The sequence below is a fragment of the Rhinoderma darwinii genome, chromosome 2 (genome assembly GCF_050947455.1).
Source record: "Rhinoderma darwinii isolate aRhiDar2 chromosome 2, aRhiDar2.hap1, whole genome shotgun sequence".
In the NCBI taxonomy this organism is placed as follows: Eukaryota; Metazoa; Chordata; class Amphibia; order Anura; family Rhinodermatidae; genus Rhinoderma; species Rhinoderma darwinii.
This window is the reverse complement of record NC_134688.1, coordinates 284,961,489-284,986,799: the sequence shown is the minus strand read 5'-3', so window position 1 is coordinate 284,986,799 and position 25,311 is coordinate 284,961,489. Positions and strand designations below refer to the sequence as shown.

The 25,311-nt window shown below is 40.8% G+C and overlaps 1 protein-coding gene across 10 annotated transcripts in view; it reads left to right on the top strand.

Moving 5' to 3' along the window:
- Window positions 1-24,812, top strand: part of PUM1 (pumilio RNA binding family member 1) — a 53,064-nt gene extending 28,252 nt beyond the window's left edge. For 3 of the 10 annotated variants that reach the window (XM_075853371.1, XM_075853367.1, XM_075853368.1), the window contains 16 exons: window positions 11-104; window positions 7,740-7,856; window positions 8,028-8,179; window positions 8,751-8,846; window positions 8,993-9,131; window positions 9,513-9,656; window positions 9,895-10,182; window positions 11,079-11,315; window positions 12,638-12,905; window positions 13,206-13,335; window positions 13,534-13,668; window positions 13,891-14,028; window positions 14,207-14,332; window positions 18,516-18,637; window positions 22,774-22,966; window positions 23,230-24,812. In XM_075853371.1, coding sequence (XP_075709486.1) covers window positions 11-104; window positions 7,740-7,856; window positions 8,028-8,179; window positions 8,751-8,846; window positions 8,993-9,131; window positions 9,513-9,656; window positions 9,895-10,182; window positions 11,079-11,315; window positions 12,638-12,905; window positions 13,206-13,335; window positions 13,534-13,668; window positions 13,891-14,028; window positions 14,207-14,332; window positions 18,516-18,637; window positions 22,774-22,966; window positions 23,230-23,361 — 2,511 coding nt within the window. In that variant the 3' untranslated portion in view covers window positions 23,362-24,812. The remainder of the gene's footprint in view (window positions 1-10; window positions 105-7,739; window positions 7,857-8,027; window positions 8,180-8,750; window positions 8,847-8,992; window positions 9,132-9,512; window positions 9,657-9,894; window positions 10,183-11,078; window positions 11,316-12,637; window positions 12,906-13,205; window positions 13,336-13,533; window positions 13,669-13,890; window positions 14,029-14,206; window positions 14,333-18,515; window positions 18,638-22,773; window positions 22,967-23,229) is intronic. The other 7 variants (XM_075853376.1, XM_075853374.1, XM_075853375.1 and 4 more) reach the window with 5 other exon arrangements.
- The last annotated feature ends 499 nt before the right edge of the window (window positions 24,813-25,311 follow it).

The window sequence follows — 25,311 nt, the reverse complement described above, 5'->3', positions numbered from 1 at the left end:
TTTTCTTCAGTTGTTCCAAAGACCGAATGCCCTTGCAGTCCAGCAACTGACAGCGGCTCAGCAGCAGCAGTATGCCCTTGCAGCAGCACATCAATCACACATAGGTAAGGCTGGGAAAGCAGATTTAATTCTATATCTTTTCGTTTTTGTGTCAGGAAAGTATAGCTTTAATGTAGATTAAAGGGAATGTGTTGCTAGAAAAATATATATATTTTTTTTAGTTAAACTGTTAGTCAATAAATGATTAGACATTGTTCTAATTTTTTAAATTTTTTCACAAGTCAGGAAATATTATAAATTAGATTCTAATTTATAACATTTCCATGTGCTGGTCACTAGAGGGAGCAATTCCCAAAATTGCAGCATTGCAATGTGGTAAAGCAACCTCGTTGCTTTATGCTGCAAATTTGGTGTAGACACACACGCTCTAGTGTGCTCAAACAATGTCCCCTCCTTTATCCTGGCTAGTGCCAGGAGAAAGGAGGGGGTTGAATGTTCAAACCTCCTACACTGTGTGCTGCCATTTTTTAGCAAATGCACAGTGTAGTAGGCTTACATACAGTGGTAATCACACACTATAACACGAACAAACACAAACATAACTTACCTGCTCCGTCCGCTCCTAGTCCTTGCTTCTGAACATATGGACGGAAGCCGCGACCGGAAGTAGTGATCTTACTGTCCGACCGCGGCTTCCGGTCCACATGAAAATGACGCCGGATGTCGCTCGGCCGAAGACCTTCCTTTTGGACTGTGTGGGAGCGGCGTAGAATGTTTAATCCTGTGTAGAATGTTTAATCCTTTTAAAGGAATACTCCCAACTAAAGCTTCTCATTTGTTACATTAAAAGGGAGTCTGTCACCAGAAATGTACCTATCAAACTAGCAAAAGAGTAATCTAGTGTAGGCTCACATGAATGCAACATTATATTCCTTTTTCACATGGGTGGCCGCTTTGCAGAGAAAATCACTTTATTCAATATTTGCAAATGAGCATTTTAGAGCAATGACTGCGCCACCGCTGCTCCAAAATGCTCTGTCTTCTTTCCACGTTCCATCCCTTCTTTCTTTCATTGATTGACGGGCCAGGCCGTGTAATAGCAGAGTTCACGCCTGACCCTGTGGCGCAGCTCTGCTTCATAATCGGCACATGCGCAGTACATCTTTGAAAAGGAAAATAACGTTAGATTCAGGTGAGCCTACACTATATTACTCTGTTGCTAGTTTGATAGGTACATTTCTGGTGATAGAATTTTTTTTCTTTTTCTACTTCTGACACTGAATATCACACTGGGGTTTAGTAGTCTGGATCGGGCTTCGGTGGCTGTTTTTTTTTTTTTTTCTTTTTCTGTTTTTTTTTAAGCTTGAGCCCATGGGGACTTATGTGTCGTTTGCACAGTCACCAGAATTTCCTGTATGATAAAATTACATGGACTGTCCTTCACGTTCTCCACGGGTGGGGACACACAAACGCCTGTGACTGTTAATGCTGATGATTAGACAAGCTCCTGTCATACAGTTATAATGGAGAAAATCAGTTTAGCCTCCCTGACTCTCTACCTATGGTCTCTTAGCTTATTTAGGAAAATACTGAAAGAAGGATAATCACATTGTCCTCCCAGCAGTCAGAGATGCTACTTGCTCTAGCTGCACATGTGATGCTGTACTGCGGCATCATGGGATTGATAGCATAGCACAGAGGATGAGAAAACAGGGTGAAATCTAAAAATCAAGATGGAGTCTGATCAGAAGCAGACAAGAGGCTGAACTGCAGGGATGTAAGTACAATATACATAAAAGAAGTCCAGAGTGTGAGACCATCAGGTACTGGTAGTCATGATGGAAAGTTGTGTTTCTGCGAGAGGTCGTCTTTAAAGGAGTATTCCTAAAATCCTAAATCCTCCTCGACCGCTTCTCCATTCAAGCTCCCCCTCACTGTGGGGAGTGCAGTGAGGAGGATCTGAGGATTCAAGAGCCCAATTCTCACAATCCGTTGGGGTCCCAGCAGTCAGACCCCCTGCAATCATAAAATTACCAGGTTAGGTGATCATTTATGGTTTGGGGAATACCCCTTTAAAAATGCAAATAAATAAATAGCCAAATATTGCTTAAACCACATGTATTTAACACAATTTTGCTGATGTGGTAGTGATGCTTTATGTTTTTTGGGTCTATACTCTTGACCATCTGGTGCAGATGTTTTAATCCCACAATTTTTCTTAGCCACAATTTAACTCTGAGCAGTATTCCATTGTGACCCCCTTCTCCCCCAACTAAGGCCTCATGCACACGACCGTAAAAACTCCCGTTATTACGGGTCGTAATTACGGGCTCATAGACTTCTATTGGCCACGGGTACCTTCCCGTTTTCTTACGGGAAGGTGCCCGTGCCGTTGAAAAAGATAGAACATGTCCTATTTCAGGCCGTAATAACGGCACGGGCAGCCCATAGAAGTCTATGGAGCTCCCATAATGACAGATGGCTACATGTGTGCACCCGTCATTACGGCAGCGTTGCTAGGCGACGTCAGTAAATAGTCACTGTCCAGGGTGCTGAAAGAGTTAACTGATCGGCAGTAACTCTTTCAGCACCCTGGACAGTGAATTCCGATCACAATATACAGCAACCTGTAAAAAAAAAAACGTTCATACTTATCGAGAACTTCCTGCTTCTTCCTCCAGTCCGGTCTCCCGGTCGTTGCCTTAGTGACGCGTCCCTCTCGACATCCGGCCCGACATCCCTGGATGACGTTTCAGCCAATGTGACCGCTGCAGCCAATCACAGGACAATTACATGCTGCAGCGGTCACATGGACTGCCGCGTCATCCAGGATTGTCAGGCTGGATGTCAAGAGAGGGACGCGTCACCAAGGCAACGGCCGGGTAAGTATGAATTTCTTATACTTTTACCTCGGAAAGGGCTGCCCCTTCTCTCTATCCTGCACTGATAGAGAGAAGGGGCTGCCAATTAGTGCACTGCAATTTTGCATCGAAAACGTGCCCGTAAATACGGGTGGAATACTGGTGACACCGGAACCGTATTTACGGGCACGGGTCCGTAAATACTGGTGCAAAACGGGTCGAATACGTGTGACCAAGGACACGTATTTACGGGAAGGAAAAAATACGTTCCTGTGCATGAGGCCTAATCCTGTGAGAAACCATTGTTCTTTCTCAGTAGGCAGAGATAAAGTAAAGATAAATGCTATGTGTTCCATACTGATGCTTGTTGGGGCGAAATTCAAGATATTTGGCTAAAATGGCTTTTTCATTGAACATAATATGTACTGTTAAAAGGTCTTGTCTCACCACAGACATCCCCAGAGATTAGTCTCCATACATAAACAAATACATGGGTGACAAATTGTCTGCCAATATTATGTCCGTGAGGCACTCTAGTTAGTAGTTGTTGAACTGCCCCATCCTTAGTGCGTATGCTCTTCCCCCTTCCTTCCCGCTTATTATACACTGACAGGAGGAGCTGCAAGCAGGAGGAGCAGAACTACTCCTTTTACTTCCTTAAAGGGAATGTGTCGCTAGAAATTATTTTATTTTTTTAGTTAAACAATTATTATTTAAGGGATTACACATTGTTTTAATTTGTTTCACTAGTCAGGAAATATTATAAATTAGATTCTAATTTATAACATTTCCATGTTCTGGTCACTAGAGGGAGCAGTTCCCAAAATTGCAGCATGGTCAATGTGGTAAAGCAACCTCATTGCTTTATGCTGCAAATTTGGGGTAGACCTACTCGCTCTAGTGTCCTCACACAATCCCACCTCCCTTATTCTGGCTAGTGCCAGGTGAAGGAGGGGGTTGAATCTTCAAACCTCCTACACTGTGTCACCATTTTCTGAGCGAATGCACAGTGTAGGAGGATTAGATACAGTGCTAATCAGACAGTATAACACGAACATAATACACACATCACATACACAAACATAACTTACCTGCTCCTGCCGCCTCCGCTCCTCTAACTTGCGTCTTCGCTTCCTTGAACATATGGCCGGAAGCCGTCATCTGACTGTCCCGGCAGCAGCTTCCGGTCAACATGTAAATGGTGCCGGATTTCGCTCTGCTAACGAGTCTCGTTGTGGTCTGTGTGGGAGCGGCGCATGCGCCATTCCCACACAGACGGCGTACAGCATAGTGAATGGAACGGCTCCCGTTCGCATTCTCTATGGGGATTTATGTGCCGTATTCCATCTCTGTATGTGTCGTTAATCAACACATACAGAGATGAAAAAAAAAAATGGCAGCCCCCATAGAGAAGTAAAAGTAAGAAGAAAAAAAATAAGTAGAACACAAATAAAATTTATTTTAATATCATACTAAAAGCAATATTATAAAAAAAATAATAATTTCATGACACCTTCCCTGGTTGGTCAAAACACAGGCAAATATTTACCCATGTAAAAACAACTTTAAGGAACGGCAATCGACAATACAGCTTAACGATCGGCACTCGTTTGCTCCTTTCAAATGAGCAATGATTGGCAGTATGGGGACAAATGATCTTTACGAAGATCATTTGTCCACATACATTAGCATCTTGTGAGTAGAACATCCCCACAGTGAGATATGCTGCCGACTAGCGACCATTTTTATGGCTTCATAAATGATCCAATCAGCCGAAAACAAACGTTTATTCATCAGGTGATCACTGCCACGTTTCCACAGGCCAATGATCGGAAATAAGTGTTAATACGAACGCTCGTTCACCCGACTACTGGCGTGTGTAAAATGGCCTTTACAAGCCCTGGTCTTCTCTAATATAATGATAAGATGTGAGCCTGTGGTTCTGCACTTCAGGGCCTTTCAAGGGGTGAGATATATTCAGCAGTGAGCAAAGTCAGTTCTTAAAGTTGACGTGTTAGAAGCAGAAAAAACAATTTAATTGTATAGATCTGAGCGACTTTAACAAGATCTAACTTAGGGCTGGGCGATTGTGACCTAAATCAAAATAACGATTAATTGAACATGTAACCTCGATTACAATTAATAAATTTTAGGCCACACCTTTCTGCATACCATGCCCCCTTGTTTGCATGCCATGCGATTTATTTATTTATTTTTAATTTTATTTTTATTTTTTTAATTTTTTCTTATTTAGATCCCCTGAGCCTACTGTATATAATATACCCCCTGACACTGCCCCTCACGCAGTCCCTATAGAAGCCCTCAACATAGTATAATGCCCCAATAGTGCCTAATAAAATACATACTCCCCTAACCCCGTTCCAACGACGAGTGGAGAAGATCCATCTGCTCCTCCGGTCTGTAGCTCTGCACATATTTTCACATTCCGCTGCACCTCTGGCATTTCAGGCATGTTATTGGACAACAGTGTCCTCAATGCCCACCTTATTTACTTCTTGTTTAGCCTCAATGCCCATGTGCCACGGCGAGCGAACAGTACCCGTGCCAATGGTATATACACAGATGATGGGGTTATACACAGGGATGATGGCTTACTGGTATATACTGGGATGATGGGGGTTATATACAGAGGTAATGGTGGACCGGTATATACAGGGATGATGGAGGTCCCTGTACATTACCTTAATCATCCCTGTGTATTACACTCATCATCCCTGTATATAATTTTATACAGGGATGATGGGGGTTTTATACAGGGACCCCGATCATCCCTGTGCTTAGTCCCCATCATCCGCGTATATACTATTGGGGTGGGCATTGAGGCTAAACAAGAAATAAAAAGGTCCAGCATTGAGGACTCCACGGACCAGTCAGCTGCCTGAAATGCCTGTATATGGATGAAGTGCGGCGGACTTTGAATACATTCGCGCTGAGCCGTGAGCGGCCAGCGTTGTACAGAGCATAGTAGAGCAGGGAACTTCTAGCTCAAATTGCTGAAAAAGTTCATGCTGGCTATGGTAGAAATGTGTAGGAACACACAGTGCATCACAGCTTGCTGCATTTGGGGCTGTGTAGCTGCAGACCTGTCAGCGGCTATAATGGGCATATCGGCATCAAAACTGGACCATGGAGTAATTGAAGAAGTTGGCCTGGTCTGATGAATGACGTTTTTATTTTACATGTGAATAGCCAGGTGCGTGTGTTTCACTTACCTGGGGAAGAGATGGCACCAGGATGCACTATGGGAAGAAGGCAAGCCGGTTGAGGCAGTGTGATGTTCTGAACAATGTTCTGCTGGGAATCCTTGGGTCCTGGCATTCATGTGAAGATTACTTTTAAAGTACACCCTTCCATGGCAACAGTATTCCCTAATGGCAGTGCCCTCTTTCAGCAGGATAATACGCCCTGTCACACTGCAGTGACAGTGTTGACTTGGCCTTCAAATTTCCCTGTTCTCAATTTGATCAAGTATCTGTGGGATTCAATTTAAAGGATTTTCTATGTCTTGGTGTCAGAAACCACAGGACACTTTCAGAGATTTTGAGGAATCCATGCCTCAAAATAGTAGAGCTGTTTTGGCGGCACAAGGGGGCCTAAACAATGTTGGACAGGTTATTTTAAAGTTATGGCTGATGGGTGTGTATATCTGCTGCATGAACATTTTTCTTACTGGAGCACAGCCCATATTTTATTATAGCATGCACTTCTTTCTATTATAGGTATAGAAAGTGCATGGTTTAAGAAGTGTGTGCTGTGCTCCAAGAAAGAGAATTGTGGTGTAGGGAGACTTGGTTAGACAGCCCACTTCTCTCCTTTGTCTGGCAGTCACGTGGGGGCAGGCTTAATGCCCGCTCCATAATCAGTAAGTATAAAGGAGCCACAACCGAGACGGGTGGAGGTACTAAATGCTCCGTGAGTAATTTGTCAATAAATACATATACAAGTGCTGTAAATTTGTATATATTGATTTGGCCACTTATAAAATAAAGAGCCGTCAGGAGACTGCCCCTTTCATTAAAATAAATAAATCTTTGTACCTATTTAGCCAGTAGATTGAAAAGCTGAAAATTGGGAGTGCTCATTAGTTCCTTTTTTAATGCGACTTTCCAGATTTTGTGTTAAAGGGGTTTTCCGGAACCAATTAACTAATTTATTCTATTTCACTGCGCATATAAAAATTATGTAATTTGTAATATACTTACGTATTGATTTAAAGAGACTCTGTCACCACATTATAAGTGCCCTATCTCCTACATAAGGAGATGGGCGCTATAATGTAGGTGACAGCAGTGGTTTTTTATTTAGAAAAACTATCTATTTTTACCACGTTAGGAGCGATTTTAGCTTTATGCTAATTACTTTCTTAATGCCCAACTGGGCGTGTTTTTACTTTAGACCAAGTGGGCGTTGTACAGAGGAGTGTATGACGCTGACCAATCGGTGACCAATCAGCGTCATACACTTCTCCCCATTCATTTAGTCAGCACATAGAGATCCTGCTAGATCAGTATGTCCTGTCTTATACTGACATATTAACGTTACTGAAGTGTTTAGACAGTGAATAGACGTTCCTTCCAGCCAGGACGGGATGTCTATTCACAATCCCGACACTTCGTTAACGTTTCTGTGGTACTTACAACAGAGCAAGCTGTAACCTGTCATTTTAGTTAACTACTGACGAGACTCCATTTTCAACCACTTTCATAAAAATTGTTATTGTAGAAGAGTGTTGGTCTTTATAAAGTAGCCTTCACTTCTAGAATGGATTTCTTTGTTTTTGTTGGTTATTCTACTACGTGGTTACAAGTCGCGTTGCTTTTGTACTGCTAATGTACTGAAGTTTGCTTTCACTGACAGGTATGTTTTCAGCAGGTTTAGCTCCCACTGCATTTGTACCAAATCCTTACATCATCAGTGCTGCTCCGCCTGGAACTGATCCTTATGCGGCAGGATTGGCAGCAGCTGCAACACTTGGTAAGACTGCCCTCTGTTGTGCATTCATTATTTATAGAGGCTAAAATGCATGTATTGAATGTTTAAATTCATGATTAGTCCAGTTATGTCATACTTTTTTTTTTTTTCCTTAATATGGAGTTCAAAATTGTATTGAAAATTGGGCAAAAATAGTTTGTTTTTATTCTCCAGGTCCTGCTGTGGTTCCTCACCAGTATTATGGTGTTACTCCATGGGGGGTATATCCTGCCAACATCTTCCAGCAGCAGGCGGCAGCTGCTGCAGCAGCAAGTAATTCTGCATCCCAACAAAACAATCCGCAGAACCAACAGGGCCAGCAGCAAGTATGTATTCTGTATGCGTTTGTCCCATTGCCTAATGTATCTATATAATTTACTCTGTCACTTGGAACATATTTAGGACCTATTTAATGCAGATGTGATGCATGCTCAGTCAGATGACCTATATCAGATTGTATTCCCATCTAGATGCATGGTTTTAGTGATTTTGGGGGGGGGGGGGGGGTGTACAGTGTGCACAATACTGACCCATGTGGACTTCTCCCTGCATTGTCTGAATACAATTACCATTTTTAGTACCTGTATTCTGTCAATTGAGAGATTAGTCAGGCTCTTATAATATAAAATTAACCTTCACTTAGTTTGTCAGCTGTAAATATTATTTAAAGAGACTCTGTCAGATATTTATGCTGCCCTGTGTGAGGGCAGCATAAAGTAGTGACAGACATGCTGATTTCAGTGTGCTGTCACTTATTAATGTTAAGTAGTTTGGGAGAATTTGCTTGATATACTTGCGGTGTGCGTCTAACGCTGAGTCCAATTATATGCATGATATGCCTATTGCCCCTGCCCTCCAGCCGCTTATTGACACGTTTCTCCCAATTACTGTACATAGGGAGAAATGTGTCAATCAGCGGCTGGAGGTCGGGGGCAGTTTGCATATCATTGGACTCAAGCCTGCAGCGCCGGACGCGCACCGCAAGTATATCATGTAAATTCTCCTAAACTGCAGCGAATTACGGAGTAAGTGACAGAATGCTGTCACTATTTTATGCTGCCCTCACTTTCTGTTCCACAATTTTCTGTCCATTAGTAACAATGACAGTCTATTGACCTGCATGTTCTCCCCACTTCAAGGTTCTTCGTGCAGGTGGGAACCAGCGGCCTCTTACCCCTAATCAGAATCAACAGGGACAGCAAAACGATCAGCTAGTGGCAGCAGCTGCAGTGAACTCTGCACTTGCGTTTGGGCAAGGGCTCGCTGCTGGCATGCCAGGTGGGTTAGAAATTATTTAAAAATTGGTTTATATACCAGACTTCTCTGCTCTTACCTGGAAAACATAATAAGAAAAAAAAACACTTCGATACGTGTTGGAAGTTAACATTTTAGAACGATTATTTAGAAAGTTTAAAGTAAAATAGGAAAGTTAGCCTGTATTTTCTATGTGGTGAAGCTATATATTTGTATATAGATAAAAATTTGTGCATAGCCATATGAAATGACATCATACTTGTGACTGATTAAAACTTCAGTTTGGTATTGGTTCTAGAAGGTTAATGTGTCAGTATTTATTTATTTATTTATTTTGATATGAGAATACATTATTTTATTTTAATATGGATTTAACAGTTTTTTTTTTTGTTTTTTTTATTGTAGGATACCCAGTACTGGCTCCTGCTGCATACTATGACCAAACAGGGGCACTTGTTGTAAATACTGGGGCCAGAAATGGGCTTGGGGGTCCTGTTAGGTTGGTAGCTCCTGCTCCGGTTATCATCAGTCCGTCAGCAGCTCAAGCAGGTAATTCGTCCTCAGATCTTGCATGTATGCAAAGCTAAAGTGTTTTACAGGTCAGAATGTGTGTCCTTTTTTATTAAGTTATGTTGTCAGACATTGCAAAAACTGTGAACATGGCATTCAGATAAAAAATTCCGTTTGGATGTAATGCATGTAAAGAAGTGATCTTTTATTTATTTTATGTAGAATACCACTATATTCAGTTAATGTTTGTCTTTTTTTTTTTCTTTGGCCTCTCTAGCTGTTGCAGCAGCAGCAGCTGCCACTGCCAATGGACAAGGTGGCACTACTAATGGACCCTTTCGCCAGTTAAATTCCCAGCAACCTCAGGGACAGCCACAGCCGCAGGGCAACCAGAATCTGGCATCAAGCTCTTTTTATGGCAATAACTCTCTGACCAGTAACTCCCAAAGCAGCTCCTTGTTTTCGCAAAGTTCTGGTCAACCTGCAAACAGTTCGTTGGGGTTTGGTAGTAGTGGATCATTAGGTGCAACGCTTAGTTCGGCCCTTGGTGGTTTTGGAACAGCAGGTAAGCTTACATGAGCATCTTACCTTAGACAGGCCTGAAATGGCTTAACGACCAGCTACATTTTTTTTCTACTTGCCTTTGCTTTTTTTCTTCTAACATTAACGTGGCTTTATGAGGCCTTGTCTTGTGCAGAAGAAATAGTATGTTTTTTTTCCCCCAGCGCAGTTTGGGGGTACAAACCAATTAAAGTTTAATTTATTTTTGTAAAGTGAATATAGAAAATGCAATATTCTGCGTTTGTTTTTATACCGTTCACGTTTTACTCTAAATAACCTGTTACGTTAATTCTTCAGGTTATTACGGTTGTGTAAATACCTAATATATGTATGTTCTTTGTTTTTATGTAATGTATGGGCAATAAACTATATTATATACTAAATAATTACTTTTTGCTAAAAAAAATAATAATGTATTAGCATACTATGCTAATACATTAAACTGTGTCATTTTGACACAGGCTGCTGGTAGGGTACCTTATGTGTTGCCCTAACAGCAGGCTTACAGAACAGACAGCCCTGGTCCTTTCTAGGTCCACAGGGCTTACTGCACAAGGTTCCCCCATACTCTAATCACGTCACCGAGTTGGTGGCGACCCATTCGAAGAGGGGAGTCCCCTTTGATCATGCCATGGTCACGGAACGTGGCAATCAGGGTTTAACAGCTAGGGTACTGGAACGGTTAATAACAACTCACTGTAGCACTCCTAATCCTTTTCTACAGCGACACTGAAAGGCATCACTGTAGATTCCGGAGCTGTACAACCAGCTGTCAAAAGACAATGGGCGGTCGGGAAGAGGTTAAGGATAGTAGCTTGTTTTGTGCTTAATACTGTCATCATTACTTCAGAAGAACTTAAATACATGTGATTTTTAATATCTTTTCTCACCTTGCAACAGTTCCCAATTCAAACACTGGCAGTGGATCGCGCCGTGATTCTCTTACTGGCAGCACGGATCTATACAAAAGGACTTCCAGCAGCTTGAACCCAATTGGCCATAGTTTCTACAATGGTCTTGGGTTTTCCTCCTCTCCTGGTCCTGTAGGCATGCCCCTTGCCAGCCAGGGGCCCAGCCATTCCCAGACACCGCCACCATCTTTATCATCCCATGGGTCGTCTTCCAGCCTCAATCTTGGTAAGAGGTCCTTGTTAAATGTAATGTTTCATAAATGCTCTTTGTCTATAAGGCTATGTTCATACTTGCGTTGATGTGTTCCGTTGTTCTACTCCGTTAGAGCAGAGCAAGGGAATAACAAAAGCACGACAGACACCACCGGCAGCCGATGGAACCCATTGATTTGAATAGGTTCCGTCGGGGTGTCTGTGGTTTTACTGGAGACAATAGCGCAGCATGCTGTGCTATTTTCTCCGGTAAATCTCGGCCAGATCAGCGACAGAGGCCCCTAACGGAGTCTCCAATGCAGATGTGAACAAGGCCTTCTAAGGACAGGTAATTCTGCAAAAAGCTATTTCAACTTTCTGTAATTACTGCTACTACTACTGCTGCTACTATAATGCCTCATGACTACTTTTATTGTATTCATGTTGTACTTAACATGTTGCATCCTTTTTTAAAGGGGGTTGTCTGAAAGCTGTCCGTTCCTTTTTATATACCATTTTTGGGGGCCATCTCTTTTTCTTCGGACTCTATCAGTTGGGGCTGTTATCTTTTAAATCTAAAATCAGGGATGCTCTCCATGAAAATATTGAACAACAAAAAAATATTAAAGGTGACCAGTCAGAAGGTCCCGTGTTTCATTTGCTCTTGCAGAACCCTTTTCTCCCAGGAGAAAGCTTTATCTTATGTTCTGCTGTTCTGTCCCAGAGAAGTAACCTCTATTGGCTCAGATACCTTCCTGATCTGAACGTACACCTGGACACACGCTTTCTCTGTACATTTTGAATAAAATATTGGTACTATACTAAATCCTTTCTCCACTGGATGTGATCCTTGCCACCAAAGTGGGTATGACCTTATTTTTTTCCCCCTGAGGTTATATCCTTCATCTCTCCCCTCAGAAGTGCACAGGGAAGCAGCTGCCATGGATAGAAAGTACTGGACCATAGCCATGAAGTCCTGTCTATGAGTATCTATTAGTTGTTTCTTCTTCGATAGCTGTGTTCGACAGGCAAAAAGGCAATGGTTCCAGTATTTGCGTGGAGTTCACCTTAAACAAATAGTTATTACCTTCTGTAGCTGGATGTATGAAAGTTACTGCTCAGCTCCACAGGCTTTATGGCACTTGCCATCCTTTTTTACTAAGGAATTTTTCAGTTATTTTCTACAGTAGTTATATTATTTGGTGATAGAACATGTTAACAAACTCCACCATTCTGTCTTGGTTTTTGATCAACATAGCAAATTTTGACCTGTTTTGAACCATTTAGCTGAAGACTGGTCACTATAATTCCACAGTATTCCTGAAGATGTTTACAATGCAATATTTGTTTTTATAGGAGGCCTGACAAATGGTAGTGGCCGTTACATATCTGCTGCACCGGGAGCAGAGGCAAAGTACCGCAGTGCAAGTAGTGCATCGAGCTTGTTTAGCCCAAGCAGCACACTCTTTCCATCTTCGCGACTCCGCTATGGTATGTCTGATGTAATGCCATCAGGAAGAAGCAGGTTGCTAGAGGACTTCCGGAATAACCGCTATCCTAACCTACAGCTAAGAGAAATAGCTGGTCATATTATGGAGTTTTCCCAGGACCAGCATGGATCTAGGTAACTTAGCATTTTTGCGTCTTTAGTTTGGCATCCAATGTTTTCTTTGATTTATGATAAATGTGTTCCTTGAAATAGTGTTGCCTACTTTCACAGTCTATTAAGACTGTACTTCATATGATACTATACATAAATATTACCTATAGATGTAGTGACCTGTTGACACTTGGTGTATTCTAATGCCGAGCGGTAAATTAAATGTTTGCTTTTGTGACTTTAACAATATTATTTGCAGAAGTTAAGGCTTCGAACAATTATATGAAGTAGTTCCTGCTAAACTTTTGTTTTTTTTTCGAACAGGTTCATACAGCTAAAGCTTGAACGTGCAACTCCAGCAGAGAGGCAGTTGGTGTTCAATGAGATCCTGCAAGCGGCCTATCAATTGATGGTGGATGTGTTTGGGAACTATGTCATACAGAAGTTTTTTGAGGTTGGTACTTGGTATCTGTTTACTTAGGCCTGTACAAGTCAATATTGCATAGAATGGAAGTGTAAAATAAGTAGTCCGTGTTCCACTGCTGTACTTAATTTCTATTTCTAACTAAATAGATCAAGGGTGTTCATTAAGTACATGCAATTCAGTTTTCAAAGAGAAGTAGACCTTTAATAACTACCATGATCTTTGCAGTTTGGGAGCCTAGAACAGAAGTTGGCGCTAGCAGAACGTATCCGTGGACATGTACTATCACTGGCTTTACAGATGTATGGGTGTCGGGTCATACAGAAGGCTTTAGAGTTTATCCCACCCGACCAGCAAGTCATTGTAAGTAAATTGGTGAACATGTGGGTGGTTCTTGGCCACTATATTGGAAATGATGCCTAGTAGATCCCTATGAGTCTCATGGCAGCCTGTATTGTGCCTACGAAGTAGTTGGCTGTCGTAAAACAATCTGCTGACTGTGTGAATTTGCCTTTCCTTCCGTTTTTATTGTGGCCTGCTTTGGCTTTTTATGTAATTTGTATCGCTTTACTTTTGGTTCTCTAGAACGAAATGGTTCGGGAGCTGGATGGTCACGTTTTGAAGTGTGTTAAGGACCAAAATGGAAATCATGTTGTACAGAAGTGTATAGAGTGTGTTCAGCCACAGTCTCTGCAGTTCATCATTGATGCCTTCAAGAGTCAGGTAGATGTTAAAACGATAAAGATTATTGCTACAGCAAACTGTTGCACACATATAATGGATGGTTTCTTTTTAATCGGGGATCGTTTGCCAAATCTGTTGCACCATTTCTATCAATCTGAATTGGGTTTTATTTTTATTAAGAGAATACTTTTTAGCTTATAGAGCATTCATTTTGCAGGTGTTTGCACTCTCCACACATCCGTATGGCTGCAGAGTTATTCAGAGGATTTTGGAACATTGCCTTCCTGAGCAGACACTGCCCATTCTGGAGGAGTTGCACCAGCACACTGAGCAGTTAGTACAGGTATGAGATAAATATTAGCAAGTATATTGGTTGTTTTATGATAATGTGGTGTTTAGTAAATGTAGGTGGTGCCATAGAATATATAATAAGGCTACACACACAATCTGTAGCACGAAAGCTGCAGTCCCTTGAACAACAATCACATGGACTGTTCACATGCAAAAGTTTGGAATCAATAAGAAATGTCTTTGTTTTTGAAACACCTGATACTTTATCGAGGAATCCTTATATTGGCCAGAAATTGTAGTCATTATATTGACAACGATATTGTTTTTATTTCATACAACTGTTCTATTTATCAATTTCACATTCATCAATGAGATCCCATTTTCTGCACAGCTTTGTAAATATTTGGAATTCTAGCTGTCATTTTTATTTTTTTCCTGTGTTTGGTGCAACTTTCTAATTAGTTTTTATTAAAAACAATTTTTACTTTTGAGATACAGCTGCTTTGTATCTTGTATACAGAGCAGCTGTATCGTGCGCTAAGACCTAAATAAGTCAGGTCAGCGGGACTGACTAATTCAGGGTCAACGGGTCCTGCATGTGGCTGACATGCAGGATCCACCTGTTATCGATCACATCTAAGTTATGAACTTAGATGTGATCGGTAACCGCTCGATCATGTGTGTCAGAGACCCGCTGACCTGATGGATACAGGATTCAGCGCATGATACAACTGCTGAGTATACAAAGCAGCTGTAGTTTAAAAAGTAAATCTCATTTTTAATAAAATGTAATTACAAAGTTGCACCAAACACTGACACACATTTTTATAAATAAAAAAATCGCTTTAGGTGTACATAGCCTTTAAAGCTCAAAAAGCCCCAGTGTGAGGGCTGAAACGTCGCTGCATGGGTGAATAAACACCACCATTTTTGTATTTTTCTAAATTGGAGTGCTGTCCCAACTTCTATTGGTTATCAGTGGCAAGAAGGAGTCAAAGGTCCATCAAGACGTGCACCCAAACTTTATCCTTCAATGCTAGGCGCTGTTGGGTTGTTTGTTTTGTTATATTCTCTCGCCCATTTTAATTTTATTTTTTTTATTTACCAACTTCAAATATGCCTTTTTCGTTGCATCCTAAAGTTCTCTTTTTAGTTTTGAAGATGACACCAGATTTTGCCTTGTTCTAGTTAGGGAGCCACCTTCTGAGGACCTGTAAGGCATCTGTTTTTCAAACTGCAGACTCTAATGTACTTTTCCTATAAGCGTTGTATCCTGTTTAGATCCAGTTTGTCCACCTGGACACCTTTTTTATGAAAATTCAGTGATTTTGATTCTGGATTAGTCTTTAATTTATGAAAGCACCATAGACTGATATTTCTTTAGAAAGCTGTTTTATTTTGGCTATTTTTGAACTATGACGAAATTTCATAGCTTAAAGAGGCTCTGTCACCACATTATAAGTGCCCTGTCTCCTATATAAGGAGATCGGCGCTGTAATGTAGGTGACAGTAATGCTTTTTATTTAAAAAAAACAATCTATTTTCACAAAGTTAGGAGCGATTTTGGTTTATGCTAATGAGCTTTCTTAATGCCCAAGTGGGCGTATTTTTACTTTCAACCAAGTGGGCGTTGTACAGAGGAGTGCATGACGCTGACCAATCGGCATCATGCACTCCTCTCCATTCATTTACACTGCACTAGCGATATAGTTATATCACTATGTGCAGCTACATACACAAACCCTAACATTACTACAGTGTCCTGATAATGAATACACATGACCATCCAGCCTGGACGTCATGTGTACTCAGAATCCTGACACTTCTGAATCTTTTCTGTGAGATTCCGGCAAGTGAAACCAAATCTCGTTTAGCTCCGTAATCTCGTGAGATTTGGTTTCACTTGCCAGAATCTCACAAAAAAAAGAGTCAGAAGTGTCAGGATTCTGAGTACACATGACGTCCAGGCTGGATTTCATGTGTATTCATTATCAGGACACTGTAGGAATGTTAGGGTTTGTGTATGAGGCTGCACATAGCGATATATCTATATCGCTAGTGCAGTGTAAATGAATGGAGAGGAGTGCATGATGCCGATTGGTCAGCGTCATGCACTCCTCTGTACAACGCCCACTTGGTCGAAAGTAAAAATACGGCCACTTGGGCATTTAGAAAGCTCATTAGCATAAACTAAAATCGCTCCTAACGTTGTGAAAAAAGATCGTTTTTTTTAAATAAAAAGCATTACTGTCACCTACATTACAGCGCCGATCTCCTTATGTAGGAGACAGGGCACTTATAATGTGGTGACAGAGCCTCTTTAAAATGGGGGCCTTGCAGTCATGGGAAATTGGTAATTTTAATAGTATGTTTGATACATCAGGAATGTCTTAAAGACATTGTTTGGCTCGTTATGTCAACCCCTTTTTTATATTAACCCCTTACACCGTTTTTTTTGACAGGCAGTGCATGTGCTTAGTCTACAGTGACGTCTTTTGGCGGCGCTGTAGAAGAGGCTGATGAGCGCTCCTGTAACTAACCGCTCCTGATCTTAGAGAAGCCTCCTGAACACAGCTGGGGGTCGGAAAACATTTGGACCACAGCTGTTTAACACTTTGATCACCACGGTCCGTGACCGCGGCAAGATCAAAGGGAACTCCCCTCTTTGATTGCGTCATTGGAACTCCCCACTTTGATCGTGTCAGCCCTCTGCAGTCAGCCCAGGGGACCTACAAAGTTTGCAGCAGCCTGTGTCATAGTGACACAGTATGATGTACTAGGATACAGGAGTATGCTAATACATTACAAGTAAAAAATAAGTTATAAATAAAGTTATCCCTTAATGGAATAAAAAAATAAATTGAAAAAAAGTCATTATTTTCCATAAAATATATTATATTGCCCCTACACTAAATAAAAACAAAAAAACTACACATATTAGGTATCTAAACAACCGTATTAACCTGAAGAATTAATATAACGGGTTATTTAGCATGAATCGTGAACGGGATAAAAAAAAAAGATGCAGAGAATCGCTTTTTCCTATATTCACGCCGTAAAGATATTTTTTTTCTACCTCCAAACTGAAAAAAATACAATTTCTCCTGCATAAAACAAGGCCTCATACGGCCACGTCAATGAAAAAATAAAAAAGTTATGGCTGCTGAAATGCAGAGGTAAAAACTGAAAAATGTAGCTGGTCATTAAGACCTTTTCAGGCCTGGTCATTAAGGGGTTAAACCCAGCCCAGCAGTCAGGTGATCACCCTGGGTCCTGCTTCATAAAACCATGGCGGTCCGTCAGCCATACATTTCCCCTGCAGTGGCCGCTGCAGGAAAAATGTAGTGTCACATGCCGGCCATTCAAATGGATGGCCATCCAGCAAGTACTCTCTGCCCTGGCTGACAGGGCAGACCCCCCTTTTATGATGTCTATATTCTCTAATAGGGCATATAGACTAACATGTTTTCTTGATGAGACAATCCCTTTTTACTTTTTATTTTTAAATACATTTATTGGTACCTTGATAAAGTGCATTTCTGTGGGGAAAAATAAATACATTTTTTATGATTCCAAGCTCTTACAAGCGTACATACAACTTTCGAGTAATAAAATATATAATAAAAAAAACATGGGGTGACTAAAAAATTGTGGCAAGTTTAATGGCTGCCGAAAATAGACATTAACAGCTGCTATCCCTCCTGAGACTGCACCTTAATAGGGTCGATTACCTGTATGTTGCTTTGGACATGTGCATTAAACTTTCTTTTTGCCCATTTATCTGTTTTATAAAATCTTTTAATTCTAATTCAATAAATTTAAAAATGAATTTGGATTAGTTGCTACGATACATTTCTTCGATTTATGTTAGTCCTTTTAGGCTCTGTTCACATCTACATTTGTCAATTCCGTTGTTTTGCTCTATCATAGGAACAGAACAAAGAAATTGACGGAGTGCTGGATCCGTCGCATAACGGACACAACGACGCCCAATGGATCCCCTTGATTTAAAATGGGTTTCATGGTGGTGTCCTTTTAATGCACCGCTGTTTTGTCAAATTTGATGGAAAATCTGTAATGGTGGCTCCAAACGGAACCTCCAATGCACATGTGAACAGAGAATTTGTTAATATCTGTAGACTTCTTTGTAACTCATAGAAGTGCTTTTCATCTAGGTACTGAATGCTTCTTTTTCTTTTGTTTCTAATTTTGCCCGTTTTTAATTTTGGTTACAGGATCAATATGGGAACTATGTCATTCAGCATGTTTTAGAACATGGCCGACCTGAAGACAAGAGTAAGATTGTTGCAGAGATTCGGGGCAATGTCCTGGTTCTGAGTCAGCACAAGTTTGCTAGGTGTGTCTTCCCTTAGAACAGAGTAATGTGATGTTTCGAAGTAATTTTAAATCCACTTTAAGATCTCAAATGGAAAAAAAACCAAAACTTTTTTGCCTTCATTTTATGTCCTGTACCAAGTGTATTGTTTAGGCTCTGTTTAAACCACATTTTTGCATCCTGTTGAAAGGTACGGTTTTGTTTTTTGTTATTGTTAAAACAGGACACAAGTGCAGGCTTCCTTTTTCTGTCCTGTTTTCAAGGGAATGTGTCGCTAGAAAATATTTTTTGTTTTTGTTAGTATATACATGATTACACATTGTTATAATTTATTTTTTATTTTTTCACAAGTCAGGAAATATTATAAATTATATTCAAATTTATAACATTTCCATGTGCTGGTCACTAGAGAGAGCAATTGCCAAAATTGCAGCATTGGCATGTGGTAAAGCAACCTCATTGCTTTATGCTGCAAAATTGGAGAAGACACACTCGCTCTAGTGTGCTCAAACAATCCCCCCTCCCTTATTCTGGCTAGTGCCAGGAGAAAGGAGGGGGTTGAATGTTCAAACCTCCTACACTGTGTGCCGCCATTTTCTGAGCGACTGCACAGTGTAGTAGGCTTAGATACAGTGGTAATCACACAGTAAAACACGAACATACACAAACATAACTTACCTGCTCCTGCCGCCACCGCTCCCTCCGCTCCTAGTCCTTGCTTCTGAACATATGGACGGAAGCCGCGACCGGAAGTAGTCCTCTAACTGTCCGGCCACGGCTTCCGGTCCACATGAAAATGGCGCCGGATGTCGCTTGGCCGAAGACCTTCCTTTTGGACTGTGTGGGAGCGGCGCATGGACGCTATAGTGAATGGAACGGCTCCCGTTCGCATTCACTATGGGGATGTAGGTGCCGTATTCCATCTCTGTATGTGTCGTTAATCGAGAAGTAATAGAGAAGTAAAAGACAGAAAAAAGAAAAATACAAACACACATAAATAAAATTTATTTTAATAACATACTAAAAGCAAAAACATAAACTTTTTTTTTCGTGACACCTTCCCTTTAAGATCAGGATCCAGACTGATCCTGTTTCTAGTACAATACAAGTCAAAGGCAGCAGAATGCAAGAGGAGAGTCGTCCTGCTGCATCCTGTTGTAAAAGTACCTGTTTTACCTTTAGTGCAACTGCTGTAAGCTATAGTGAGAGCAGATTGTGCCTTGGTGCAAATAAATCTCCAGAAATGTGATAGTGCATCATCAGGTGTGGGTGGAGAGGAGGAGGCAATACCCCTGTGCACTTAGTATCAATAGGAGCCACTAATAGGAAACATGGGATGTAACCGCCACGGTAAGCAGCTTTGCTTCCATTTTTTATCTCATGTTTACAAAGAGGGGCATTTCCTTTGATTCCGGTTCACGATAATTTTATTGTGCCCCATTCTTCCAGCCAATATCAGCTAGGTATGTTGTAAGGTTAAGGGAGTCCCAGTAGGAATTTAAGAGCGCTAAACTTGCGTACTTCAGGCACTTTGAGATGAGTGAGGTTTTTGTTACTGTTGCATTGCATGCTTGATTTACATCTCCGGAAACCCCTCTAAGGCCTCTTTCAGACGAACGTATTTTGTATCCGTATTTCATTGTGTTTTGCGGACTGGAATACGGAGCTAATGTTTTTCATTGAGGCTATTCACATGGGCGTATAAAATATGTGCATATTATAAACGCAGAATGCACTACTTTTATCCGTATTGAAGATGGAAAACACCCATTGAAGTCTATGGAGAATGATTAAAATATGGATACATCTGTATTTGGTCCGCATGTAATCCGTATTGCATCCGTTTTTCAAAGGGGCTTTTTAAGGTTTTGTTCACATCTGCATCAGGGCTCCGTTAAGGGGTTCAGTCTGAGCTTTCCGTCATGGGAACCCATGAACGGAACCCTGACTGAAACAAACGGAAACCGCATCACCATTGATTTCAGTGGTGACTGATCTGGTGCAAGTGGTTTCAGTTTGTTTCTGTTGTGCAAGGGTTCTGTCGTTCTGACGGAATGAATAGCGCAGTCTATTATGGTATTGCTTCAGTCAAAACGACGGAACCCTTGCACAACGGAGACAAACTGAAACCATTTGCATCGGATCCGTCATCATTAAAATCAATGGTGATGCAAACGGAAACCGATGGTTTCTGTTTGTCAGGGTTCCGTTCATGGGTTCCCCTGTCGGAAAGCTCGAACGGAGCCCTGACACAGATGTGAACGAAGTCTTATATAATTTAATTTTCTCCCGAGAAGACAGTCCGTCAGTAATACAGATCTGTAGTACTGATGAAATACAGACGAAATACTGATTTCAATATCCTCTGAAATACGTCTGCATTACGGATCCGTATTACGGATGTTTACAAATACGCTTGTCTGAAAGAGGCCTAAGTCCTTGTTCACACAGTTAACTGTTGTCTTTCTTAAAGAGGCTCTGTCACCACATTCTAAGTGCCCTATCTCCTACATAATGAGATTGGCGCTGTAATGTAGGTAAGCGCAGTGTTTTTTTATTTAGAAAAACAATCTATTTTCACCAAGTTATGACCCATTTTAGATTTATGCTAATGACTTTCTTAAAGCCCAACTGGGCGTGTTTTACTTTTGACCAAGTGGGCGTTGTGGAGAGAAGTGTATGACGCTGACCAATCAGTGACCAATCAGCGTCATACACTTCTCTCCATTCATGTACTCGGCACATGTGCTGTCACTTACTTACACATTAACGTTACTGAAGTGTCTTGAGAGTAAATAGACATTGCCTCCAACCAGGACACGATGTCTATTAAACACTCCCGACACTTCGGTAACGTTTGTGTGGGACTTAATGACAGCAAGCGTAATCTCGCAAGATCACGCTGTAAATGACAGCAAGCGTGATCTCGAGCAAGTCCCACACAAACGTTAGCGAAGTGTCGGTAGTGTTTAATAGACATCGCGTCCTGGCTGGAGGCAATGTCTATTTACTCTCAAGACACTTCAGTAACGTTAATGTGTAAGTAAGTGACAGCACATGTGCTGAGTACATGAATGGAGAGAAGTATATGACACTGATAGGTCAGCGTCATACACTTCTCTCCACAACGCCCACTTGGTCAAAAGTAAAAACACGTCCAGTTGGGCATTAAGAAAGCCATTAGCATAAATCTAAAATAGGTCATAACTTGGTGAAAATAGATAGTTTTTCTAAATAAAAAACACTTATCTACATTACAGCGCCGATCACATCATGTACAATATAGGCCACTTATAATGTGGTGACAGAGCCTCTTTAAACTTCTTTGGATCCTAGTAATTCATAGTAAGCCCATTTGTCACGCATTGATTTTAAGAGCAGACTATTAAAAGTGAATCATCCTTTGTTTAATCACTACTGGCACAGGCCTTAGTGTGGCCCATTTAGTCAATAACACCACTTACTACAGAGTAATAACTGGGTAACTAAGTTAGGTTACCTTTCTTCCCTGTGCCTTGAAATAATCCTTATTTCTACCTAAAAAGATGTATGAAAGAACATCTTGTAATAGTACCACCTGTTTTTATAGGTCCTTGGATTAGGGTAAAGAGCCTTGCCAAATGTATGAAACTTGCTCATATTTAGTTGTATTACGGAGTATGTTAAAGGGGTATTCCCATCCACATTTATGGCATATACGCTGGATGGGGGCTGGGACCCACACCTATCTCCAGCACGGGGTTCCACCCAACTCCTGTCCCGCCTGGTGAGGCGGCCACCGCATCCAGGCGGAGAATCCAATGGATAGGGGGCTGCACACTCTCAATCAATTCCTATGGCAATTACTGAAACAGCAACGCCGTGGCTATGCCATCAATGTTTTAGATGGGAATAACCTTTTAAGGACATAAAACACATTTTAACATAACATTCCCAGTACGCTGGATGGGAAGGGAAGTGATTCTCTTCCTAATGTAGAGAAAACTGGGGTCAGGGCCCAGGTGGGGCAAAGGTACTGTTTGTACATAACAGACAGCTAGATGTTCTTTAACAATTTGTGCGTGCGTGCGTGCGTGGGTACACCAGTTTAGTTTTGTTTTTGTTCCTAAAATACTGGTTCACTAAATCATTTATTTATTTTTTTCTTTTGGTCACAGTAATGTGGTGGAGAAGTGTGTGACACATGCTTCTCGCACAGAGCGGGCAATGCTTATTGATGAAGTTTGTTCAATGAATGATGGGCCTCACAGTGCCTTATACACAATGATGAAGGATCAGTATGCCAACTACGTGGTGCAGAAAATGATTGATGTGGCAGAGCCAGCGCAGCGTAAAATTGTCATGCACAAGGTGAGTAGAAATCCTATAGGGATACTTTCAGCTGAAACGAGTAACTTTTGACCGATCTCAAATATGTGTACGAAGAGCCCTTGTTTTTACACTTGGCATTTTAATGGTTAGCCAATCCAAAACACTGCCTCTCCGTGGCTGGGATGTATTCATATTTGCTGACATCCTTACATCTTGACTAAGAGCTTTCAGGAGGAATTTAGAGTATAGATGCATGACCCATGCTAATGTAAGCAAAGCCTAACGCATTTTTTTTCTTTTAGATTCGACCACACATTGCCACCCTTCGTAAATATACATATGGCAAGCACATTCTTGCTAAGCTGGAGAAGTACTACATGAAGAATGGTATGGATCTGGGCCCGATGTGTGGTCCCTCCAATGGCATCATCTAGAGATCTTCCTGAAGCAACTGTATCTCCCTATTTCTGCCCACCACGTGGGAGACTTGGGGTGTAGCGCTAGCTTTTCAACAAACCATTGTAAATGTCTTTAATTTTATTATACTTGACACATTAATTATTATTATTTTAAAGATCAACTTAACCCTCCCTGCTGTATTTCTGTATAGAATCACTTGTACATATCTTGTACATGTCCCCCCTCCCTTTCTGAACGCACGCTCCTCCATTATGTGCGTCAGAGCCCGTGTGAATAAATTTGCGCTCTATGAAGTCCAAAAGGATACTGAAACTTTTTAAGCCAAAACACATTTTCCCCCTTTGCCTTTATTTTAAAATCCATGCTTTGGTTAACCTGGAGTTTTCCATCTTTACCCATGTATAAATAATTTTTTCCATGTAAATTCTGTTTTATCGTGCAGATATTGGGATTGAGGCAGATGAACTGCCATTTTTACGACTGTATTTTGATTTCAAGAGACTTTAGCATGTCCACCTTGATTCTAACCCCCTATACCCCCCCTTTTTTTTTTTTTTTTGCTTTGTATAAATATGTAGTGTATACTTGATATAGATATTTGCATATATATAAAACTTTGTAGTATTTTTCTTTTAATTTTTTTGATGTTTAAATACAGATGTATCCTGCAGTTAGTGGACACAAACCCTTTTGACTGTAAAATTGTACATTTGTAAAACCTCAGTAATGTAAATGTGAGTTTGAAAATCGACATAACCCCCTTCCTTTTTGGTAAGAGAAAAGAAAAGATGAAAAAAAAAAAAAATTAGGCCAAACTGTGCATTTTCAGAAATTCTTCTACAGATATATTGGTCGTGATGTTGTAAATTGTAAATTGTAATTTCAGCCAGGCAAAACAAAACCACATCTTCCTCCCCCCTTTTTTTTTTTTTTTTAAGTTGGAGTTTGATAAAAAAAAAAACATTTTACTTTCACAAAGAATTTGGATAAATGTCAAATTTGCTCTAAATTTAATGCAGAACTCGTTGAAAATCCGCCAACTGCATGTAGAATCTGAACTGAAGACCCCAATGAAAACTTGTTAGTTATTCTTTACTGTACAGACTCTGTTTTGTTTTGCATTTTGTCTCACTTGTAAGTTGCTGTAACATATTGTCCACTTAATTCTTTCTTGTTTAAATATACAAATGTAATAGTTAAACGGTGTATATTTACAACAGGCATTAAATCCCCTTCTTTTGTGTATATTACAATTGAATTTTCCAAGCACACTTGTTTAACTGTATGTGTATAATTAAGAATCCCCTTTTCAATTGCCAGGGGGAGCAGGAGGAGGGCAATGGGGAAGGGGCATTATTGGCCCTGTGGATGCTTCTGATTTAGCAATTATTTTTTGTACTTTGTGTAGAATGTCTATAAACAATGTGTGATCTTTATTTTGAAAATTACAGAACTTTGGAATCTCTGTGTGTGTGTGGTATATTTATATGCATCCAGCAGAAGCTTCATACACAATCTATGGTGTAGCACTGCAGCCACATCGACTCCCAAAATTCACTGGAATGATATTTGGTGCAGATTTGAAAATGATGTCCATAAAAAAACAAACATTTGTTTGCACTTGAACTTTTTTTGCAACAAATTTTGAAGTGGCCTAACTGAAAATTACATTTTTTGAGCAAACATTGACAACATTCTGCTTTTAAGAGGGATGTCTAGCACCCTCTCTTCCGCCTGATCTGGCATGGAGAGATGCTGCTGCATGCTGGGCAGAACAGTTGTGTTACACAGCGGGGACCCAGCGGCAATGCTTGTGATCAGAATACTTGTCAGATGTAACCACCGACATCTGAGTTTTTTTTAGTTTTTTTTTACTGCCCCTTTCAATTTGGGGCCAGTCACCGGCTCCTGAGTGGCAAGATCGTTGGAGCCAGTGTATTCCTCTAGCAGCTGGGAGGCTTCTG